The sequence below is a fragment of the Artemia sp. Qi Xiang Cuo genome, chromosome 19 (genome assembly GCF_049724085.1).
Source record: "Artemia sp. Qi Xiang Cuo chromosome 19, ASM4972408v1, whole genome shotgun sequence".
Classification (NCBI taxonomy): domain Eukaryota; kingdom Metazoa; phylum Arthropoda; class Branchiopoda; order Anostraca; family Artemiidae; genus Artemia; species Artemia sp. Qi Xiang Cuo.
The window spans coordinates 26,268,117-26,292,979 of record NC_142812.1 but is presented as its reverse complement, the minus strand read 5'-3'; the positions used below and the strand labels follow the sequence as shown (position 1 = coordinate 26,292,979).

The 24,863-nt window shown below is 35.8% G+C and overlaps 1 protein-coding gene across 2 annotated transcripts in view; it reads right to left on the bottom strand.

The window, feature by feature from the left end:
• LOC148940667 (limbic system-associated membrane protein-like) overlaps window positions 1-24,863 on the bottom strand; it is a 199,557-nt gene that overhangs the window by 155,919 nt on the left and 18,775 nt on the right. For both annotated transcript variants that reach the window (XM_089104909.1, XM_089104910.1), the window contains exons 2-3: window positions 16,140-16,226; window positions 6,563-6,655 (exon numbers count right to left, since the gene is read on the bottom strand). In XM_089104909.1, coding sequence (XP_088961035.1) covers window positions 6,563-6,655; window positions 16,140-16,226 — 180 coding nt within the window. The remainder of the gene's footprint in view (window positions 1-6,562; window positions 6,656-16,139; window positions 16,227-24,863) is intronic.

Sequence of the window (24,863 nt, the reverse complement as noted above, 5' to 3'; positions counted from 1 at the left end):
CACGTTGAACAAAATGGCTATATCAAAATTTTGATTGGATGTGTTTGGGGAAAAGGTGGGCGTGAGAGGGGGGTTAGTTGCCCTCCAATCACTTTTAACGATTAAAATGGGCGCTAGGCCTTAGAATGTCCAATCGAATTAGTTCTTTTTGTAATTCCTTCGACAATGCTTTCTGTAGGAACCTTCTATGCCCCCAGGATATAACCTATAACCCTTAAAAATTTTGATCGGATGTGTTTGGGGAACTGGTGGCCGTGGAAGGGGTGTTAGTTGCCTTCCAATCACTATTGGCCCTTAAAAAGGCCGCTAGAACTCTCGATATCCAATCGAATGAGCCCTCTTTGAAGTTTATATGACGACCCCTTCCGTATGAAGTGCCTCTGGGAAAAAAAAAATAAAAATAAAACATTGGAGCGTATGGCCTTTACTATAGGCAACGCTATAGCGTTGCCTCTGATATCTGTCCAACGCTTCGGCATTGCTTAACAGAACTGAATGCTGGGAGTTTATATCTTAGTTTTTTGCAAGTAGGCTATTGTTTTGTGTATTTTTTGTAATTACTTACTTTTTTCCATTTTTATATGTTTTTACTTAATTGACATACTTTTTCCATTTCCTTCAGAAAAATGTTTGTCTCTAAAAAAAAAAAGTTTCTTCAACTTAAAGTAAGGAGCAACATTAAAACTTAAAATGAACAGAAATTATTACGTATATGAAGGGGGTCGCCTTCTCGTCATCACCTCACTCTTCATGCTAGATTTTTTCGGCACTATCGTTTTTAAAGAATTGGGACAAAGTTGCTTCCCTCTTCTCAACACCTTGCTCATTACACAAAAGTTTTTAGTGCTTTGAAAAATCTTTTTTTTTCCAATTGCAGATTTTTTTTTAAAGTTTGGGAAAAAGCCAAATTTCACAGTAAAAGCTTAGGAGGAGACAGTCCCCTTCATACAAAGAATAATCTATTCAAATAGGTTTCAAATCTATCCCTTGCTCTTAGTTGAAAAGCCCTTTTTTATTTAATTTCTGATTGTTTTACAAATCATATCCAGGTCTAACCGAGATATAATTTGAGCTACCGGTCCCTTAAATCCCCGGTTAACTGCTTTAAAAATGTGTAAATCAATAATTTACGTTGTTTAGAGCCGCCCTGCGTTTAAATTTGCATTTTCAATTTTGGATAAAATTTGAATATATAAAAAAATGGCGATGAATTGTAATTTTGGTGAAAAGTCTTTGTTAATATTACTACTAAGGAATTTCGGCTGAAAACTAAGTTCCTAGTAGTATTTGCGACCCCAAGGAAATTTCCTGGCAGGGCTGATGATGACCTGCGTTGCCTTTTCCACCACTGTGCTTGTAGGTATGTGAATGTAACGTTTTAAGTGCACAGAGAAACATTTTAATTAATTGCTAGTCCCCCTGCCTCTTTCAACATTTATCTAAAGCCTCATGAAGTGTAAGCAGCTTGTCCATTTAAATGTACTTATGTAGGAATCTACCCTACCCCCACCTAAAAAATCACTCACCCCCCCATTATAGCTAATACGCAATTACAGATCACCAAACGCAGCTTAATTTTATTAAAAATAAAGTAAATCAACTTGGTTGAATTTAGTACTGCCACCGTGTGGCTTTACTCCTTTTGCAACTGGGAAGCCTAAAATATAGTTATTGATACTATTAAATTGATTAGCTTCTCAGGATTTTAAATTGATTGCAAATTCGTCCTCTTCGGGGTAAAGTCGTTGTTTGGTGATCTATACCACTTAAACTGTTACCCAACCACCACTGCTATTTTAGTGGCTGCCCCCCCCCTGAAAAATTTTCTGCCGGCACCCTTGATAATAAAATAAACGTTTATATATGTTTTATATAAAATATATAAATATATGTTAAAATAATCCGCTATGAATTGAAATAAAAACGGCTACTACTGAAACAACAAAACTTTTTTGCCATTTTAGTTTTTTAAAAAAGCTTCTAAAATGATGCTTATATTCTATTCACAAAAAAAAATAGTTATACCTAAATTAAGGGAGTAGCTTAATTGTTGAGGTTTTATTCTTCTAAAAACTCTATTTAATTTGTCATCCAATGAAATTACGTTGCAATTATATCTTGTGAATACCTGTTTAATGCATTATTAGGCAAATGTAAATAATTCGTTCAGTGTTTATATTTAAGGTAATCAAATTAGAGTGTATCAGCGATACAACGCTGCGCATGTAACAACAAGCCGGAACACAAGACAAGTTTTTACAGAAGTGTTAAGAAACGGTAAGCCAATATACTTTTCCCTTAAAAACCCATAGATGTCGTCAAGAGGGTACCTTTTTATTTAAACAACAACACCAAATACTGGTTTGTTTCAGATTAAATATAAACAAAAAATTAAATGGTTAAAATAGTGATTAAATTAACTATCGGAAATCACTATAATTATGTATAAAGGTGGTCATTTCCCTTTTTTTAGGTTCTCATTGAAATCGGGTCTTCAGTACCCGGTTCGATGCATTTTGGGATCTGAAGCCCGGGTAATAGTTTGCTGATTTTGGGACTGAAAGGGATCTAAGGTTGGGATAGCAGCTTGCTAGTTCCAGAGCTCTAATAACTCTAATAAATTAAGCTTCTGTTCTGACATTTTTTTTTCATTTGGTTCTTTTTTCATTCACAAAAATATAGGGTGGAATTTTTTTCAAGTTTAAAAAAATTAAATACAATACAAGGTAGTTTCTGAAATTTTGTATTCGTTTGTTTTTTTTTGCGCTAAAATTAAGGAAACAAAAAAGGATTTTCAAAATCTAGTGGAAGGGAGGGGGAAATTGCGACTTATCCCCCCTCTTCAAAATCGGTGAGACTAATCCGAGGGGTAGTAGCTCTGGTTAATTTGTCCCGATAGTATTCCCCGATGTATAAAATAGTTCCTGTATCGTTCTTTACTTTTGCTTGAAAAACTTTTGTATTTTTGTAGTTTGCTTGGACTACATATAGGCCTAATGTCAAAAGCTGAATGCAACACAGCGTGGATAGATGTCTTTAGAAATAAGGAGTTTTTAAAGGAAATTTTGAATAGTATACGAACTATTTGACAGTCTTTCCGCAACAATATTTTGGCCATATTACGGTCAAGCATATCCTTTTGTTTTAAGAAGCTGTTGCAAACTACACTGTTCAAAGGGGGATTTATTGGCTACTTGAAAAACGTGCTTGAACATCAAATTGTCGTCTTAATCAGCCCTCTTTAGATATTTCCCGAGCGCTTGTTCAGTAGGCTACAACCACCCCTGGAAAAAACTATCCTCAGGAAAAATACGGAATCTGATTTTTCTGTCTTTAGATACAGGGTTGAATCCAATATTCTAGGGCTATCCTAACATATTTTTATAATGCAGTATTAACCAAGGTCATACGATTTTGGTGTGGTATTATTCCTTTTTGTTGCATAACAAATTTTTCTTATGCTAATTACTCTTGGTAGGTAACTAATAACTTAATTGTTATAATTTTTATAAATCAATGAACAAATTAAATTACTTTGATTCACGAATTGTTTTTAAACTTCTGTCTTTCAAGAGTCTCGACAACGATTAGTTTACGATTTACGTTCATTAGCATGAACGGTTCGAAAGTTCAGACAGGCAATAAACCTACATTCACGTAATCCTCCAAACTTCATAAGTAGAAGAGGGGTGTGGGTGGGCAATTGAAAACTCTTTACCTTGACCTAAATTAGGTCGTAGATTCATTTTGAAAGTTTCGTTAAAGTAGGGAAAGTGACCTGCAGGATGTCGAGAAGCTTTGTTTAAAAACTTCACAGAAGAGAAAACATGAGAAGCTTGAAAGAATCTTTTGAAGCAGAACAGCACGGCTAGTTGTGTTTTACAACTGACGTTAATTACATGTTATCATTTGATTTTATATATTTGTTGCTACTGATATCTGTTGAAGAAATTTTATATTTACAGTAGGTAATAAAGGACAAAATGAAGGCTCAAAGAAAAACTATAGTAGTGAAAACGCTGACTATCAAGTTTTCCACCAGTGATACGGCCAGTGGGGCAATGCCCCCTGACAAAAAAGGAAGACAATAAAAAGCTTCAATCTGACTCAAAGTGTGTTCCCTCTCCCTTTAACTTTATTTAAAACAAAGTCATTTCAGTTTCAATGAATATATTCCACTTATTAACACATCTAAATTGTTATTTTTTATTACCATTACATTAATTCCTTAGAAAATTGACCCTCCCCGCCATCCTGGCTAATATATACAGGGGTTTATCCAATATTTTTTTTTCGGGGGAGGCTTTACAACAGCATTTTTTTAATTTTAGTTTGCAACAGCTTCTTAAAACAAAGGAATATGCTATATATATATACATATACACATATATATATATATATACACATATATATATATATATATGCATATATATATATATATATGTGTATATATATATATATATGTGTATATGTATATATATATAGCATATTCCTTTGTTTTAAGAAGCTGCTACAAACTAAAATTAAAAAAATGCTGTTGTAAAGCCTCCCCCGAAAAAAATATTGGATAAACCCCTGTATATATTAGCCAGGATGGCGGGGAGGGTCAATTTTCTAAGGAATTAATGTAATGGTAATAAAAAATAACAATTTAGATGTGTTAATAAGTGGAATATATTCATTGAAACTGAAATGACTTTGTTTTAAATAAAGTTAAAGGGAGAGGGAACACACTTTGAGTCAGATTGAAGCTTTTTTATTGTCTTCCTTTTTGTCAGGGGGCATTGCCCCACTGGCCGTATCCTGGTGGAAAACTTGATAGTCAGCGTTTTCACTACTATAGTTTTTCTTTGAGCCTTCATTTTGTCCTTTATTACCTACTGTAAATATAAAATTTCTTCAACAGATATCAGTAGCAACAAATATATAAAATCAAATGATAACATGTAGTTAACGTCAGTTGTAAAACACAACTAGCCGTGCTGTTCTGCTTCAAAAGATTCTTTCAAGCTTCTCATGTTTTCTCTTCTGTGAAGTTTTTAAACAAAGCTTCTCGACATCCTACAGGTCACTTTTCCCTACTTTAACGAAACTTTCAAAATGAATCTACGACCTAATTTAGGTCAAGGTAAGGAGTTTTCAATTGCCCACCCACACCCCTCTTCTACTTATGAAGTTTGGAGGATTACGTGAATGTAGGTTTATTGCCTGTCTGAACTTTCGAACCGTTCATGCTAATGAACGTAAATCGTAAACTAATCGTTGTCGAGACTCTTGAAAGACAGAAGTTTAAAAACAATTCGTGAATCAAAGTAATTTAATTTGTTCATTGATTTATAAAAATTATAACAATTAAGTTATTAGTTACCTACCAAGAGTAATTAGCATAAGAAAAATTTGTTATGCAACAAAAAGGAATAATACCACACCAAAATCGTATGACCTTGGTTAATACTGCATTATAAAAATATGTTAGGGTAGCCCTAGAATATTGGATTCAACCCTGTATCTAAAGACAGAAAAATCAGATTCCGTATTTTTCCTGAGGATAGTTTTTTCCAGGGGTGGTTGTAGCCTACTGAACAAGCGCTCGGGAAATATCTAAAGAGGGCTGATTAAGACGACAATTTGATGTTCAAGCACGTTTTTCAAGTAGCCAATAAATCCCCCTTTGAACAGTGTAGTTTGCAACAGCTTCTTAAAACAAAAGGATATGCTTGACCGTAATATGGCCAAAATATTGTTGCGGAAAGACTGTCAAATAGTTCGTATACTATTCAAAATTTCCTTTAAAAACTCCTTATTTCTAAAGACATCTATCCACGCTGTGTTGCATTCAGCTTTTGACATTAGGCCTATATGTAGTCCAAGCAAACTACAAAAATACAAAAGTTTTTCAAGCAAAAGTAAAGAACGATACAGGAACTATTTTATACATCGGGGAATACTATCGGGACAAATTAACCAGAGCTACACCCTCGGATTAGTCTCACCGATTTTGAAGAGGGGGGATAAGTCGCAATTTCCCCCTCCCTTCCACTAGATTTTGAAAATCCTTTTTTGTTTCCTTAATTTTAGCGCAAAAAAAACAAACGAATACAAAATTTCAGAAACTACCTTGTATTGTATTTAATTTTTTTAAACTTGAAAAAAATTCCACCCTATATTTTTGTGAATGAAACAGAACCAAATGAAAAAAAAATGTCAGAACAGAAGCTTAATTTATTAGAGTTATTAGAGCTCTGGAACTAGCAAGCTGCTATCCCAACCTTAGATCCCTTTCAGTCCCAAAATCAGCAAACTATTACCCGGGCTTCAGATCCCAAAATGCATCGAACCGGGTACTGAAGACCCGATTTCAATGAGAACCTAAAAAAGGAAATGACCACCTTTATACATAATTATAGTGATTTCCGATAGTTAATTTAATCACTATTTTAACCATTTAATTTTTGTTTATATTTAATCTGAAACAAACCAGTATTTGGTGTTGTTGTTTAAATAAAAAGGTACCCTCTTGACGACATCTATGGGTTTTTAAGGGAAAAGTATATTGGCTTACCGTTTCTTAACACTTCTGTAAAAACTTGTCTTGTGTTCCGGCTTGTTGTTACATGCGCAGCGTTGTATCGCTGATACACTCTAATTTGATTACCTTAAATATAAACACTGAACGAATTATTTACATTTGCCTAATAATGCATTAAACAGGTATTCACAAGATATAATTGCAACGTAATTTCATTGGATGACAAATTAAATAGAGTTTTTAGAAGAATAAAACCTCAACAATTAAGCTACTCCCTTAATTTAGGTATAACTATTTTTTTGTGAATAGAATATAAGCATCATTTTAGAAGCTTTTTTAAAAAACTAAAATGGCAAAAAAGTTTTGTTGTTTCAGTAGTAGCCGTTTTTATTTCAATTCATAGCGGATTATTTTAACATATATTTATATATTTTATATAAAACATATATAAACGTTTATTTTATTATCAAGGGTGCCGGCAGAAAATTTTTCAGGGGGGGGGCAGCCACTAAAATAGCAGTGGTGGTTGGGTAACAGTTTAAGTGGTATAGATCACCAAACAACGAGTTTACCCCAAATAGGATGAATTTGCAATCAATTTAAAATCGTGAGAAGCTAATCAATTTAATAGTATCAATAAATATATTTTAGGCCTCTCATTTGCAAAAGAAGTAAAGCCAAACAGTGGCAGTACTAAATTCAACCAAGATGACTCGCTTTATTTTTAATGAAATTAGGTTATCTTTGGTGATTTATAATTGCGTATCAGCTATAAAGAGGGGGTGGGGGATGAGTCATTATTTTGGGGGGGGTAGACTAGGTTCCTACATACGCACATTTTAATGGGCAAACTGCTTACTCTTCATGAGGGTTCATATAAATGTTGAAAGAGGTAGGGGGAGTAGGAATTAATCAATGTTTCAATTTGAAAAATGTTTCTCTATGCAGCTTAAAACGTTACATTCACATACCTACAAGCACAGTGGTGGAAAAGGCAACGCAGGTCATCATCAGCCCTGCCAGGAAATTTCCTTGGGGTGGTAAATACTACTAGGAACTTAGTTTTCAGCCGAAATTCCTTAGTAGTAATATTAACAAAGACTTTACACCAAAATTACAATTCATCGCCATTTTTTTTGTATATTCAGATTTTATCCAAAATTGAAAATGCAAATTTAAACGCAGGGCGGCTACTAATCAACGTAAATTATTGATTTACAAATTTAATTAGCTAGGATTTAAGGGACCAATACCTTAAATTATATTTTTGTTAGTTCTTGGTGTGATTTTGAAAACAGTCAGAAATCAATTTAAAAAAGAGCTTTTCAACTGAAAGTAAGGGGCATATTTGAAATCTATTTTAACATATTATTCTTTGCATGAAGAGGGCTGTCTCCTCCTAAGCTCCTACTCTTACTGTGAAGTTTGGCTTTTTCTCAAAGCTTTTAAAGAAAATTTGCAATTGGAAAAAAAAAGATTTTTCAAAGCACTAAAAACTTTTGTGTAATGAGCAAGGTGTTGAGAAGAGGGAAGCAACTTTGTCCCAATTCTTTAAAAACGATAGTGCCGAAAAACTCTAGCGTGAAGAGTAAGGTGTTGGCGAGAAGGCGATCCCCTTCATATACGTAATAATTTCTGTTCGTTTTAAGCTTTAATGTTGCTCCTTACTTTAAGTTGAAAAAAATTGTTTTTTTAGAGACATATATTTTTCTAAAGGCAATGGAAAAAGTATATCAATTAAGTAAAAACTATATAAAAATGGAAAAAGTAAGTGCTTACATAAAACACACAAAACAATTGCCTGATTACAAAAACTCAGATATAAACTGTCAGCCTTCAGTTCCGTTGAGCAATTCTTAAGCGTTGGACAGATATCAGAGGCAACGCTATAGCGTTGCCTATAGTAAAGGCCATACGCTCCAATGTTTTATTTTTATTTTTTTTTCCCAGAGGCACTTCATACGGAAGGGGTCGTCATAGAAACTTCAAAGAGGGCTCATTCGATTGGATATCGAGAGTTCTAGCGGCCTTTTTAAGGGCCAATAGTGATTGGAAGGCAACTAACACCCCTTCCACGGCCACCAGTTCCCCAAACACATCCGATCAAAATTTTTAAGGGTTGTAAGTTATGCCCTGGAGGCATATAAGGTTTTTATAGAAAGCTTTGTCGTAGAAACTTCAAAAAGAGCTCATTCAATTGGACATTCTTAGTCTTAGCGCTCATTTTAATCGTTAAAAGTGATTGGAAGTAAACTAACCTCCCTCTTACGCCCACCTTTCCCCCAAACACTTCCAATCTAAATTTTGATATTGCCATTTTGTTCAACGTGGTTAAGAGTTCTGGAAATTATATGTTTGAGCAGGGTACTCCCCCCACAGTCTTCAGGGCAAGGGTTGTAAATTATGCCCTGGGGGCATATACGGTTCTTATGGAAGGAATGCTCTTATAAACTTCAGAGAGGGCTCATTTGATCGGAAATTGAAAGTTCTAGTTCCCTTTTTAAGCGTCAAGACATCAGAGGGTAACCAGTTCCCCCAACCCCCAACCCTTCTTTCCCAAATGCATCTGATACAAATTTTGAGAAAGCTATTTTGTTAAAAATAGTTCAAAGATCATATAACCAGAATTCCGGTGTCGACACAACCCCCCAGGGCTCGGAGACAGGCGTTGCGAGTTATGCCCTGGGGGAATATATGGGTCTTATGGAAGGGATGTTCGTATTAACTTCAAAGATGGCTCATTTGATTGGAAATTAAAAGTTCTAGTTCAATTTTTAAGAGTCAAAAGTTATTGAAGGGCACCTATCCCCCCCTCTACGCCCTTTTTTCCTCAAACCCCTCCGATAACAACTTTGAGATAGCCTTTTTTTTAATAAAAAAATTGTTCAAAGACCAAAGAACGAAACTCCGGGGCCGACACAGCCCCCCAGGGCCCGAGGTCAGGTGTTGTAAGTTATGCCCTGGGGGAATAAATGGCTCTTATTGAAGGGATGCTCGTAAAAACTCCAGAGAAGGCTCATTTGATTGGAAATTGAAAGTTCTAGTTCAGTTTTTTAGAGTCAAAAGAGATTGGAGGGCAACTAGTCCCCCACGCCTATTTTTCACCAAATGCATCCAATAAAAATTTTGAGATAGCCATTAAGTTAAAAATTGCTCAAAAGTCAGATAACAAAACTCAGGTGTCGTCACAACCCCCCAAGGCCCGAAGGCAGGCGTTGTAAGTTATGGCCAGGAAAATACATGATTCTTATGAAAGGGATGCCCGTATAAAATTCAGAGAGGGCTCATTTGATTGGAAATTGAAAGTTCAAGCTCACTTTTTAATAGTCAAAAGATGTCCGAGGTTACCCTAGCCCCCACCCCACGCCTTTTTTTCCAAACCCATCTGATGAACATTTTGAGATAGCTATTTTGTTTAGAAAAAATAATTCAAAGGTCGGATAAGAAAAACTCCGGGGTCAATGCAACCCCCCCCCCCCAGGGCCCGGGGGAAGGTGTTTGACTTAATATTCTGAAGCTCTTCAATTCTCTTATGAAGGAAATGGTCGCGCAATCTTCACAGGGAATTCCTTTGACCTAAGACTGAAAGTTCACGATTACGTTTTCAGCATCCGGAGGTCTGAGGCTAACTCGCCCCCCCCCACGCTTTTTTTCCCCAAACCCATCCGCTACAAATTTTTAGATAGCCAGTTTTTTGGAAATTGATCAAAAATTAGATAACAAAAACTTCCCCCAGGGCCTGAGGGATAGGCGTCGTAAGTGTTGTCCTGGTGGCGTATATGGTTCTTATGAAAGGAAGCTCGTATAAACTTCAGAGAGGGCCCATTTGATTGGAAATTGAAAGTTCTAGTTCAATTTTTAAGAGTCAAAAGACATTCAGGGGCAACTAGCCCCCCCCCCACACCCTTTTCTCCCCATGCCCATCCGATGAAATTTTCATAATAGCCATTTCATTAAAAAAAAAGTTCAAAGGTCAGATAAGAAAAATTCTTGCGTCTACGCATCCCCCGGGCCCCGGAGGCAGGCGTTATGAGTAATATTCTAGGGGCATATATAGTTCTTATGGAAGGGATGCTCGTATAAACTTCGGAGAAGGCTCATTTGATCGGAAATTGAAAGTTCTTGTTCACTTTTTAAGAGTCAAAAGAGATCGAAAAGCAACTAGCCCCCCACCCTAAATGCATCAGATAAAGATTTTGAGATAGACATTTTGTTAAAAATAGTTCATAGTTAGGATAACAAAAAACTCCGGTGTCGACACAGCCACCCAGGGCCTGGAGGTAGGCGTTGTAAGTTATGTCCCGGGGGCATATATGGTTGTTATGGAAGCAATGCTCGTATGAACTTCATAGAGGGCTCATTTGATTGGAAATTGAAAGTTGTAACTCACTTTTTAAGAGTCAAAAGTGATTGGAGGGCAGCTATCCTCCCCCATATCCATTTTTTTTCCCCAGAGGCACTTCATATAGAAGGGGTCGTCGTATAAACTTCAAAGAGGGCTCATTCGATTGGAAATCGAGAGTTCTAGTGCCCTTTTGAGAGTCAAAAGTGATCGAAGGACAAGTAGCCCCCCAAACCCTTTTTCCCCAAATACATCTGATAAAAAGTTTGAGGTAGCCATTTTGTTAAAAGTATTTCAAAGAACATATAACAAAAGCTCCTTTATGCATTGCCATTTTGTTAAAAATAGTTCAAAGGTGAATCCAGAAAAACCCTATGCCGACGCAACCCTCCCCCCCCAGGTCCTAGGACAGATATTGTATGTATGGCTCTGGGGGCATAGATGGTTCTTATGGAAGGTATGCTCGTATAAACTTCGGAGATGGCTCATATGATTGGAAATTGAAAGTTCTCGTTCACTTTTTAAAAGTCAAAAGAGATCGGAGGGCAACTAGCCTCCCCACTTCATGCCCTATTTCCCTCAAACCCATCCGATAAAAACGTTGAGAGAGCCTTTTTTTAAAACAGTTCAAAGGTCAGATAACAAAAACTCTGATGTCAACCCCAACCTCCCAGGGCCCGGGGGCAGACATTGTAAGCTAGGTTTTGGGGCCATATATGGTTCTCATGTAAGGGATGCTCGTATAAACCTCAGAGAGGGTTCATTTGAATGGGAATTAAAAGTTGTAGTTCATTTTCTCAGAATGGAAAAAGATCGGAGGCCAACTAGCCCCTCTCGCTCTCCACGCCTTTGGGTTTATCGGATGAAAAAAACCATCCGATAAAAATTAGATATGACCATTTTGTTAAAAATAGTTCAACCAACAGATATTAAAACTCCGGTGTCGACACATCCCCCCAGGGCCCAGGGACAGGCGTTGTAAGTTATACTCTGGGGATATATATGGTTCTTATGGAAGGGGTGCTCGTATAAACTTCAGACAGGGCTCATTTGATTAAACATAGAAAGTTCTAGTTGACTTTTAAAGATTCAAAAGAGACCGAAGGTTAATTAGCCCCCCCCCCCAAACGCCCTTTTCCCCAGACCCGTCCGATAAAAATTTTGAGATAGACATTTAGTTAAAAATAGTTCAAAAATCAGATAATAAAAACTCCGAGATTGACACAAACGCATTTTTTCACTTTGATATTGTTACTTCGATACCAGTTTTGATACTTTGATGAAGATTTGATTTTTTTTTTATATAATTTGATTTTGAAATAAGGAATTTTAAAAACTTTTTGCAATCTAAAACGAACAAAAACTAATTAAAAAAAGCTCTCCCGAAAAATAAGTTTTTCAAAGAAAAGTATAGGTCATTTTAAACTTAACCTCGCCAGATACAAATACCTGTTAAAACTCAAACTCAAAACAACCAGAAATTACTATTAAAGAATAAATGAAACCCAAAATGAACAGAAATTAAATAAACAATCATAGCAAAAAACATCCAACAAGTAATAACATAAATGAATAAATAGTTTTTTAAGCGAGTAATGCTTAGATTGAATATAAAAGTCAAGCTTAAAACGAAAAAAATGTTTTCCTATTGAAGTATAAATGAAACATAAAACGAACAGAAATTAAATAAACAATCAATGGAATTAAACATACAATAGATATCAATGTAAATTAATAAATAAATCTTAAAACGAGTGAAACTTAAACTGAAAATGCAAATCAAGCTTGAAACAAACAAAAATCACCACAAACAGGAGTTTGGGTATCACTTGCTTCTCTCACTGTAAAAGTCTAAAACCTACTGCGTCATTGGCGCTTTGTAGCGTCATTGGCGTTTTGCAGCGTCATTGGCTTCTTTGAAAAACTTATTTTTCGGAAAGTTTTTTTTTAATTAATGTTTTAAACAACATCGATAGTTTTGAACTTGGTTATCAAACACCAAAACTTTTAATGCCTTTAGATTCAGTGTTTATAAAAAGTAACGCATCATCAAAGTAGTTTTTTTTTTCAAAGTAAAACTCTAAAACTAAGATTAAAAAACTCAAATAAAATGTTTTAATTCAATATTTTAAATTTGACTTTGAATACCAAAAACCAGTATATTTGACACCTTTGTACTTCATAACTGTAAAAAGTTAAATATTTTCCAAAGTGACAACTAGACAAAGACAATCACTCCTGGAAAAAAATGGCAATAAAACACAAAATACATATCCGTTCAGGGGGAAATACAGAAATGCCCAGCATTTCGTTCAGGGGAAATAATTCTGATTATAGTGGCTTCATATATCATCTCATGGGTACTCTTGCAATGCAAGCAAAAGTTGACGGCATATTTTTACCGAAATTACCCCTTTTTAAGTTATTTCCCTTGTGTTTTCTATAATTAGACGAACTTTCTTGTGTACAATTAACTGCACTAATTACTTATAAACAAATACATATTTCGGATCACCATAAAAAGCTGATTCTTTGATTTAATGTTATTAATTGCTAGGCTATTATTCTTTCGTTAATTACAAGACTTGTTATTTACTTACAATTCATTACTTTGAAGAACTGGATTTTTTTTTTGCTCCAACCAAATCATATAAAAAAAAAGTTTGTGCAAAACTGAAAAGGGGTCACTCAGTCACAAATTACAACTTATATTTTCCTTAAAAAGGGTCAAAATCTATTGGCAGGCGGCCAACAATGGGGCAACGCACATTTTTTCCATGGTTTCTCTTCCCGATTCTGTTCTCTTTCCTTTGGTTTTCTTATAATTACTTTATAGTTCCCAATTTCTCGGGGGGCGTAGCCCCCCTGCCAGCACCCATGTCTAATATGTTCGAATGTAAAGCACTAGCGCCCTATAATTATAGAAGAAAAAATGTTCTGAAAAATCACATTTAATTTTATTCGACTTTGGAAGTCCTTGTGTTCCTCACATAAATATGAGTAAGTGTCACTCACTGTTTCTAAAAGGATAGAATAGAAGACTTTCATTATCTTAACGTTTATAATTCTCTTTGTAACAGAGGTATTTTATATATCTCACGGTATATAGCTAAACCGTCCGCACAATGTGTTATTATTATAATTTTCTTTTTTCTTATTATTATTATTTTTAGATGAGGGCACTTCGTATAGAAGGAATTGTTGTAGAAACTTCTCAAGTGGCTCATTCGAAATTGCAAGTAATTTTACCCTTGCTTATAGTCGAAATTCATTGGAGGGCAACCTGTCTCCCCCATAATTTCCCCCAATAAAGATTTTGAGATAGTCAATCTGTTCAGCGTAGTTGAAAGGTCTAGTAATTATGTCTTTGACGATTACAACCCCCCACAGTCCTCAGGGCAAGGGTTGTGATTTATGCCCTGAGGGCATATCAGGTTCTTTATGGAAAGGGTGGTCACATAAACTTCATACGGGGCTCATTGAATTGTGAGTCAAAAATTCTAGTGCCCTTTTTAATACTCGAAAGTGATTGGAGGGCAATCAGGTCCCTTCCATCACTCATCATTTCCGCAAACACATCCAATCAAAATTTCAAGATTGACATTTTTTAGCATATTTGAAAGGCCTAGTATTTATGTCTTTGCAGATGGAACCCTCTCCCCACGGCCCTCAGGCTAAGGCTACAAATTATACTAGTAGCCCATTGTTAACTTTTAAGGTTTGTATAGAAAAGCTGGTCGTATAAACTTCGGATTTGGCTCATTTAACTGGGAATCAGAAGTTCTAGTGTCCGTTTTATCAAAAGTGATAGCAGGGTAACTACCCCCCGCCCCCCAACGTCTTCTTTCCCCAAATGATAGAATCTTTTGGAAGTTTTGAAACGGGCATTTCATCCGATGGAAGTTTTGAAATAGGCATAACATAGTTCAACATAGTCTTAAGATCATTATAAAAAGGCCTTTGGAGTTGAAATAGCCCACCAGAGCCTAAGGGCAAGGTTTGTAAGTTATACCCCGAAGGCAAATAAGATTTTCATGGAATGGGTGGCCGTAAAAACTTTGGATGGGCTCATTTGATCGGAAATTGGAAGTTATAGTGCTCTTTTTAAGAGTCAAAAACGAATTGAAGGTAACCAGCCCCTCCCACGACCATCATTTTCCAAAACAAACATCTGATTAAAATTTTGAGCCGTCGATTTTCCTTGGCGTTGCTGAAAGATCATGTAATTATGCCTTTGGGGACGTCACCCCCCCCCCCCACGCAGCCCCCGGAACAGCGGCTGTAAGTTATGCAATTCGTTTACTGTTTATATATAGTATAACAGTACTATATATAAAGGCATTCAGTACCTTTACTTTCCAAAAAACAAAAGGCATTCAGGCGAGCCTTTGCGAGAGAAGGTTGAGGGGAGGGGAGTAAAGTTTTAAGGAATAAATATCAGTAAATGTATATTAAGCTCACAATACATGGTCATTTTTTTCAGTAAAGTGCAAACAGTGTTCTGGTCTTGAGAAGGCATGGGGGCTGTCAGCCCTATTCAAATTATTTTGCTCGTTTTGAGTTTGACTCGGTTATTTATTGTAATTTCTGTTTGTTTTGAGTTTCATTTATTTATTGAAGGTGGTCTGTGGTAGTTTTATGCTTGAAAGACTATTTGAGTTTATTTCTGCTCATATTTGGCTTAATGCCACTCTTTAAATTAATATAATGAATTGTTGGGATAGATAGGACAATTCTGTCGATGATGGAAGGCGGATTGCCTATTGTTTTTCTTTACGGCCATTCATACAGGGCCGAACGAAAAGTAGGTCGTCCCCGAATTAGGGTGGACGGGGGCGTAAGGAAGGATTCAAATGGAATTGGAGCTTCTTCGGAGGGAGTAAGAAGTTAAACTTTTAATAAGTTGGGTTTAATAGTAGTATCGAAATCAGAAAACTGTTGCAATTTAATTCACATTTCAGTCCTTTCGCTTTTGTAAAATTCGCACTCAAAAAGACAGTAGAAAATCTCAAGTTGAACAATCGTTTTCTTTAATATTAATAGAACGAATTCAATTGTGTTAGTGAGAATTTCACTTGGTTTATAATATATTTTTACTTTTCAAGCCCTATAAATAAGTTTGCGTACATCTTTTTGTATTTATGCATTGATTTAGTCAAAGAAAATCAGTAGATTAGCTCTGACTTCTTCATTAGAAAAATGTCACAATAATCTCTTCTTTCTCCAAGTTATCTATCACCATGATATCAATGAAGTTATTTTACTTACCTGAGAAGTCATTAACTGTGTGGGCGGAACCGTAATCGTCAAATCGTTGGAGAGATTGATGGATTCCCTTCTGATAATGTCTTGATCCTGAAATATTCAAGGGAGGACATTCTTACAAAGACAAAGACACCCAGAAAATGATATTAATTTTCAAAAAGCAAATTAAATATCTCGTTTTAAAATATTTTTAATATTAAAAAACATATTAAATATTACAATTTAAATGTGCTATATGCACAATGGATCCAATGACATAGTTCTGTCATTACCCTATTGTCATTGGAACGTAACATGTGCACTTTTTACGGAACTTAGAAACCAATTTCTGTTCATTTTAAGCTTGGCTTCACTGTTCATTATAATATCTGTTCATTTATGTTTCTTTTCATTCTTACTTACTTGCATATTTGTTGGTTGACCTCTTGTATGAGCCAATTTTTATTTGTTTGCATTGGTTATTGTCAAAATAGTGTTTTTTTTTCTTTTTTTTATTATTATTATTAGGAAAACACGAAAGTGCTAAGTAAAATAACATGTATGACCGCTCAAAAACAACAAAAAATGAGAACAAAGTAGAGAAGAAAAGAAGGAAACAAGAGAAGCCATAATACAGAAATAAGAAAAAAATACTTTATAGGTCAATAATCAACAACACTAATTGCTATTAAGTGATCAATCGTATTGCTGTTTAATAAAACTGATGTTATCTGAAGATAATAGCTGATTATTGGGTACTAATTAACTAGTCTCTTAATCGAATATTAATTAATTAGATTATTCAAAATACTCAATTAAAGATTGAAATGAAAAAAAAAACAAAGAAAATAGGGTTTTAGTCTTTTATTGAAGCATTTGGCTAATTTGTATTATATACTGTAAATAAAACAAACAGGGTATATTAAGGTTGAAACGCCTTTTTTCTCCAAAATGAGTTTTCAAGAGTAACGCGTAGCACAAAAAATTGGGATTTCGTTTTACGCTATCTATTCAATATTAATTTAAAAAAAAATTCCGCAAAATAAGTTTTTCAGAGAAAAGTTCAGAACTCCATTAAACCAAAAATGAGCAAAAATAAAATCGAATAATCTACCAAGCGTGAAACTACCACAAATCAGCATCGATAAATAAATGAAACCCAAAACAAACAGAAATTACAACAAATAACCGAGTTAAACTCAAAACGAGCAGAAATTAACATGAGTTGGGCTCAAAACCCCTATGCCTTCCCAAGGCCAGAACATAATTTGCACTTTACTGAAAAAAATCCAAATGTTTTTACTTTTATAACTTTAATAAATCAAACAATATTAACATTTTGATTATTAAATATCAGAATATGTATATTAAACTGACAATTCACATTCATTTGTATAAGACTATAAAATATCAAGCCTTCCAATCACTTTCGACTATTAAAAAGGGCACTAGCCCTATAAATTTCCAATCGAATGAGCCCTTTTTGAGTTTCTACGACAACGCCTTCTATAAACACCTTATATGCCCCCAGGCCAGAAATTACAACCCTTGCCCTGAGGGCTGTGAGGGGGTTGTCATTCTCAAAGACCTAAGTTCCAGAACTGTCAACTACATTAAACAAAACGGATATCTCAAAATTTTTATTGGATGTGTTTGGGGAAATGGTGGGCGTGAGAAGGGCCTTAGTTGCTCTCCAATCACTTTCAACTTTTAATAAAGGCACCAGACCTTTCAATTTCCAACCGAAATAGCCCTTTTGAAGTTTCTATGACAACGCTTTCAATAAAAACCTTATACGCCCCCAGGGCAAAACTTACAACCCTTGCCCTGACGGCTGAGAGGGGGGTTGTCATACTCAAAGGCCTATTTCCAAATGAATGAGGCGTAAGAGGGGCGTTAGTTGCTCTCCAATGACTTTCAACTTTTAAAAAAGGCACTAGCTCCTTCAATTTCCAATCGAATGAGCCCTTTTGATGTTTCTACGACAACACTTCCAATAAAAACCTTATACGCCCCGAAGGTCTAGCTTACAACCCTTACCCTGACGGCTAGGGGTGGGGGGGTGTCATACTCAATGACCTAATTTCCAGAACTTTCAACTACATTGAAGAAAATTGCTATCTCAAACTTTTGATTGGATGTGTTTTGGGAAATGGTGGGTGTGAGAAGGGGTTAGTTGCCCTCCAATAACTTCCGACTATTAAAAAGGACACTAGCCCTTTCAATTTCCATCAAATGAGCCCTTTTTAAATTTCTACGACTACGCTTTCTATAAAAAAAACAACCTTATATGCCCCCCAGGACATAACTTACAACCCTTGCCCTGACGGCTGTAAGGGGAGTTTCATCCTCAACATAATTTCCGGACTTTTTAACTACGTCGAACAAAATGGCTATCTCAAAATTTTAATTAGAAGTGTTTGGGGAAATGGTGGGTGTATTATCCTCCGATCACTTTCGACTATTAAAAAGGGCACAAGCCTTTCTAATTTCCAATCGAATGAGCCCTTTCAGAAGTTTGTATAACATCACTATCTATAAAAACCTTATATACCTCCAGCGCATAACTTACAACCCTTGCCCTGAGGGCTCAGAGGGGGTTATCATCCTCAATGACCCAATTTTTAAAACTTTTAACTACGCTGAACAAAATGGCTATCTAAAAATTTTGATTGGATGTGTTTGGGGAAAAGGTGGGCGTGGGAGGGTTATTAGTTGCCCCCAAATCACTTTCGATTTTATTAAAAAAAACACTAGCCCTTTGAATTTCCAATCGAATGAGCCCTTTGTGAATCATCTACGACAAAGCTTTCAACCAAAACCTTATATGTCCCCAGGGCGTAACTTACAACCCTTACCCTGAGGGTTGTGGGGGGAGTGTCATCCTCAAAGATATAGTTTTCGGACCTTTCAACTACTTTGAACAAAATGGCTACCTCAAAATTTTGATTGGATGCATTTGGATAAATGGTGGGCGTGGATGGGGCGTTAATTGCCTTCCAATCACTTTCGTCTATTAAGAAGGGCAATAGCCATTTCAATTTCCAATGAAATGAACCATTTTTGAAGTTTCTAGAACAACGGTTTCTATAATAACCTTATATGCCTCAAGGCCATAACTTACAACCCTTGCCCTGAGGGCTGTGTAGGGGGGTCTCATCCTCAAAGACTTAATTTCCAGATTTTTCAACTCCGTTGAACAAAATGGCTATCTTAAAATTTTGATTGGATGTGTTTGGGGAAAAAGTGGGCGTGAGAGGGGGGTAGTTTCCCTCCAAAGGGCACTAGCCATTTGAATTTCCAATCGAATGAGCCTTTTTTGAAGTTTCTACGACAACGCATTAAATAAAAACCTTATATGCCCCCAGGGCATAATTTACAACCCTTGTCCTGAGGGCTGTGGGAGAGTGCCCCCCTCAAAAACATATTTTCTATCTGAAAATCGTTTACGTTGAACAAAATGGCCATCTCAAAATTTTGATTGGATGTGTTTGGGGAAATGGTGGTCGTCGAAGGGGTATTAGTTGCCTTCCAATCACATTAGACTATTAAAAAGGACATAAGCCACTCCAATTTCCAGTCGAATGAGCCCTTTTCAAAGTTTCTAAGACATGTCCTTTGGTACGAAGTGCCCTGGTGTTAAGGAAAAAAAATAATACATTGTGCCAACATCGTTCTTTACTTGGGCAGCGCGATTGCACTGCCTATGAAAAATGTCAAGCCTTCCAATCACTTTCGACTATTAAAAAGGGCAGTAGGCCTTTCAATTCCCAATTGAATGAACCCTTTTTGAGTTTCTACGACAACGCTTTCTATAATCACCTTATATGCCTCCAGGGCATAAATTACAACACTTACCCTAAGGGCTGTGAGGGGGGCTGTCATCCTCAAAGACCTAATTTCCAGAACTTTGAACTACGTTAAACAAAATGGATATCTCAAAATTTTGAATGGATGTGTGCGGCGAAATGGTTGGCGTGAGAGGGGCGTTATTTGCGTTCCAATTACTTTCGACTATTAAAAGGGCACTAGCCATTTCAATTTCCAACCGAATGAGCTCTTTTTGAAGTTTCTACGACAACGCTTTCTATAGAAACCTTACATGCCCCCAGGGCATAATTTGGGGAAAAGGAGGTGTTTGGGAAAAAGGTGGGCCTGAGAGGGGGGTTAGTTACCCTCCAGTCACTTTTGACTATTAAAAAGGGCCCTAGCCCTTTGAATTTCCAATCGAATGAGCCTTTTTGAAGTTTCTATGACAACGCTCTCTATAAAAACCTTACATGCCCCCAGGCATAACTTACAACCCTTGCCCTGACGGCTGAGGAGGGGGTGGTCATCCTTAAAGACATACTTTCCTCGTTCTTTTATGCCCCACGGGCATAACTTAAAACTCTTGCCCTGAGGGTTGTGGAGGAGTTTACTCCTCAAAACATAATATCTATCTGTAAACCAACTACGTTGAACAAAATGGCTATCTCAAAATTTTGATTGGATGTGTCTGGGGAAATGGTGGGTGTGGAGGGGGTGTTAGTTGTCTTCCAATTACTTTCGACTATTAAAAAGGACACAAGCCATTCCAATTTCTAATCGAATGAGCCCTTTTCCAAGTTTCTACGACAACTCCGTCGATACGAAGTGGCCTGGTATGGAAGAAGAAGAAAACAAAAAATAAATAATACATTGGGCCAACATCGTTCTTTACTTAGGCAGCGCGATTGCGCAGCCTATGATTTATTTTGCATCTTCTGAGTGACTCAATTAGAACTTCCTCCCACGCCACTGAGCTCATCCCCGAGCGAGAGGACCCCTTCTTAGAGGGACAACTGTAAAGGGAAGATTATTCAGTACTACGGACAATGACCTCTGCTAGGGGTTGAGAGGAGCTGATTACTGCCACTCTGAAAAAGCTATGAAACTTCTCTTTACTACAAATTAATTGAAATTGTGACTTACGAAATTATAAACGCTTGCTACCACGTCTGTAACAACGGAAGACTTGACTAAACCTCCAAAATATGAAACAAAATTTTTTTTATTTGTCCTAAGATAACTCAACCTCAGGTTTATTTTCCTACATCCCTAGACTGTCGAAGACTCGCCTTTACTCAATAAGGAGAGAAACTTTAAACGATGTCACCCTTATTTCATTTCGAAGGAAAAACCCACCGCATAGACATTGACCTTCTACTTTTTAAACGAGGCAAACAATGTCTCCTTGCCATCTATGCAGTTTCTGAATGCTTATCACCAATCAATTTTAGGGCTCCAGTGCAGTGTGACTATTATCCGGGGTCGTGCCCCAGACTCATACAGGAATGACCATGAAGCCGAAGGCTTCTACGTCCAGCTCCGACAAGCCTTTAATAATATTTCATAGAAAGATGTTATGTTTGTGGCTGGGGGTTTGAATACCATCGCAGGTCACTTAAATGTAGGACGTAGAAGACATTATGGACAGTTTTGGTCATGAACGTCAAAACCACAGGGGTAAAATTTTCGTTGACTTTTGCAGCTACAATGAACTCCTTATGACATCCACTATCTCGTGTTAGAGAGAATGAAGAAAAGTTCCATGGAGGTCTCTTGGCAGCTACAGAACAGACAAGATTGACTATACTTTTCTGCTAGCATTGAAAAGGATCGGTGCTGAGCATTGTTTCTGTAGCATGTGGTGACTTTGATTCATATCCGTTCCAGTCATGTCTGAAGTCCTTGTGTCCCTTCAAAGACCGAAATAGCATAAGAAGAGCTTTCCAAGATGTCGTGTCGATCTACTTAAAAGCACAGAGACAAAAATAGTGTTTAAATCAGCGCTGTCAAGTTAGTTGTCAATTATAGAGCACAAGGGAGCTCTACCCACAGACAAAATATACCGACTAACCAGCGAGTGGACATCCATCATCAAAAAAAAACTATTAGGAAATCCTGACAATTCAGGTTCACTTGGCTAAACCATGAATCATCTCAGAAATCTTAGATATTTTCTGGACAAGAGCCACGCCAAGACAAACGACAGACAAGGCAAGGTGAATAAAAGATTGCTCAACAATAACAGAAGCGCGAAGGCCTGCAGCAATGCGTCATTGACTAGTTTATCGAGTGCGAAAAATTATTCCAGGAAAGTGGCACAACTTTATGTACAAGAATGTTCTCAAAATATCAAAAAAGAAATCCCCGGTCACTCTTATTAATAGACAAGCACAGGAAACCCATTATAGACTTAGGAAGAATATCTCTACGAAAAGATGAACCACACAATAAAACCCGACTAAAATTCAAATCGTCTATCCGTTACCACGGTTTCCAACTAACCCAAATCTTCATCACTATGGGGTAAGTTTCCTTAACCATAAAATATTTGGAGGCTAATAATTGGATAAGATCTACGGCATATCAGATCAGTGAAACTAGATTGATTGTTTAAGCTACAATGGTATTGATTTTTGGGGGTTTAACCAACTTTTCTTATTAAATTTCTTGTGTGGAGACGCAATAGTCCTAGACTTAAGGATACAAGTTTCAAACATATCAGAAATATATATGGCCCTTTTTGGACATTAATTAAAAAAAAACTTTCCGAAAAATAAGTTTTTCAAAGAAAAGTAAAGGCCATTTTAAACTTAAGCTCAGGAGATATTAAGACAAGTAAAAATTAAACCTAAAAAAGACCAAAAATTAATATTAAAGAATAGATGAAGTCCAAAACGAACATAAATTAAGTAAACAATCATAGAAAAAAACATAAAAAAAGTAATAATATAAATGAACATATAGATTTTAAAGCGAGTAATGCTTATATTGAATATGAAAATACAGCTTAAAACGAAAAAAAAAGTTTGCTATTAAAGTATAAATGAAACTTAAAACGAACAGAAATTAAATAAACAATCAACATACAATATATATTAATGTAAATGGATAAATAAATCTTAAAACGAGTGAAACTTAAATTGAATATGCAAATCAAGTTTGAATCGAATAAAAATAACTACAAACAAGAGTTTGAGTATCGCCTCACTGCAGAATCCTCAAACCTACTGCGTCATTGGCGCCTTACTGAAAACTATATGAGTCTTGAACAGTCTTGAAAAGTATAAACAAAGTCAAATTGAATATTATATATATAATAATATTAACTGTTGAACGATCCATCAGTCAAAGATTTTTTTTTCACTGTAATTTTATTTTCATTTTCAATGCTGTAAGAACTGGAAAAGAATAAATTTTTAATATATGAGTAATTCGTTTTCATTGAAGCGCCAATGACGCAGAAGGCTTTAGGTTTTGCAGTTAAAGAAGGGGGCAGTATCCAAATTTTGTTTGTAGTGAAACTATATTTGTCTTGACCAATCTTGCAAAGAACTAATAAATTAATTGATGTTTAATGTTATTAATTGCTGAAAGCTCATCAGTTCAAAATTTTACTGTAATTTTAATATTTATTTTCAATATTAAGTACAAAAGAAAAGTTTGTAATATAATTCGTTTTCAGTAAAGCGCCAATGACGCAGTTGGTTTTAGGCCTCTGCAGTGAGGCGATACCCAAACTCTTGTCTGTAGTTATTTTTGTTCGATTCAAACTTGATTTGCATATTCAATTTAAGTTTCACTCGTTTTAAGATTTATTTATTCATTTACATTTAATTATCCAGTATGATCATTCCCTATCTCACCCATTATAAAAATCCGGACCGGGGTGCGAGTGCTCCAGAGAACGTAGAAACATAAGCGGCATCAGATCTTTTCACGGGTAGACAAGTCAGACGCGAAACAATCGGAAACAAGTGGAAACCCGCTATTACGAATAATGCACTTTGTAGCCATTTCTCATTGATAGAAGCAAACACGCTGATCCATAACTGCACGAAGAAGTGGGAGGAGCTTTTTGTTCGCACCGAGAACGAAGACCAGAAATGATCTGCGATAAGCTTACTGGATAATTATATAAACTGTGGTTTTAAGTTTCATTAATGCTGTAATAGCAAACTATTTTTTTTTTTCGTTTTAAGCTTGATTTTCATATTCAATCTAGACATTACTCGCTTTAAGATCTATTTATTCATTTATATTATTACTTGTTGTATGTTTTTGCTATGATTTTTTATTTAATTTCTGTTCGTTTTGGGTTTCATTTATTCTTTAATAGTAATTTCTGGTCGTTTTAAGTTTTAATTTGAACAGGTATTCACATCTCCTGAACTTAAATTTAAAATGGCCTTTACTTTTCTTTGAAAAACTTATTTTTCTGAAAGTTTTTTTAAATTAGTTTTTGTTTGTTTTTAATTGCAAAAAGTTTCAAGTTTTTATTTGGCATGGGGGGGGTGCTTACTGTCCGATTATTCTTGACTTTAAAAAACAGATCTAGAACTTTAAATTTAAATCGAATGAGGCTTTTTTCAAAGTCTATACGATTACCTCTTTGATAAAAACCTTATATATGAACAATAGACAGCTTGCATAACTTGTAGACAGAGATTGGCAACAATGAATGGATTGAAAAAATAGCTCCAATAAGGGTGTTTTGACCATTTCAATTGCTGACACAAAGGGATCACGACTGTTTGGAATTGACCTTAATAGGATTGTGTGTGCCAAAGGAATTTTGCATCTATCACAGAGTATGTATTTTAACCTTATAATTGGATAATCAAAACAAATTTACTGTGTGTCCTTCCCATACAAAACTTTACCTGATTAAAGTCTTTGGGGTGGGGGGTGGCGTAGTTGGCAGAAGGAAGAAAACTTTAG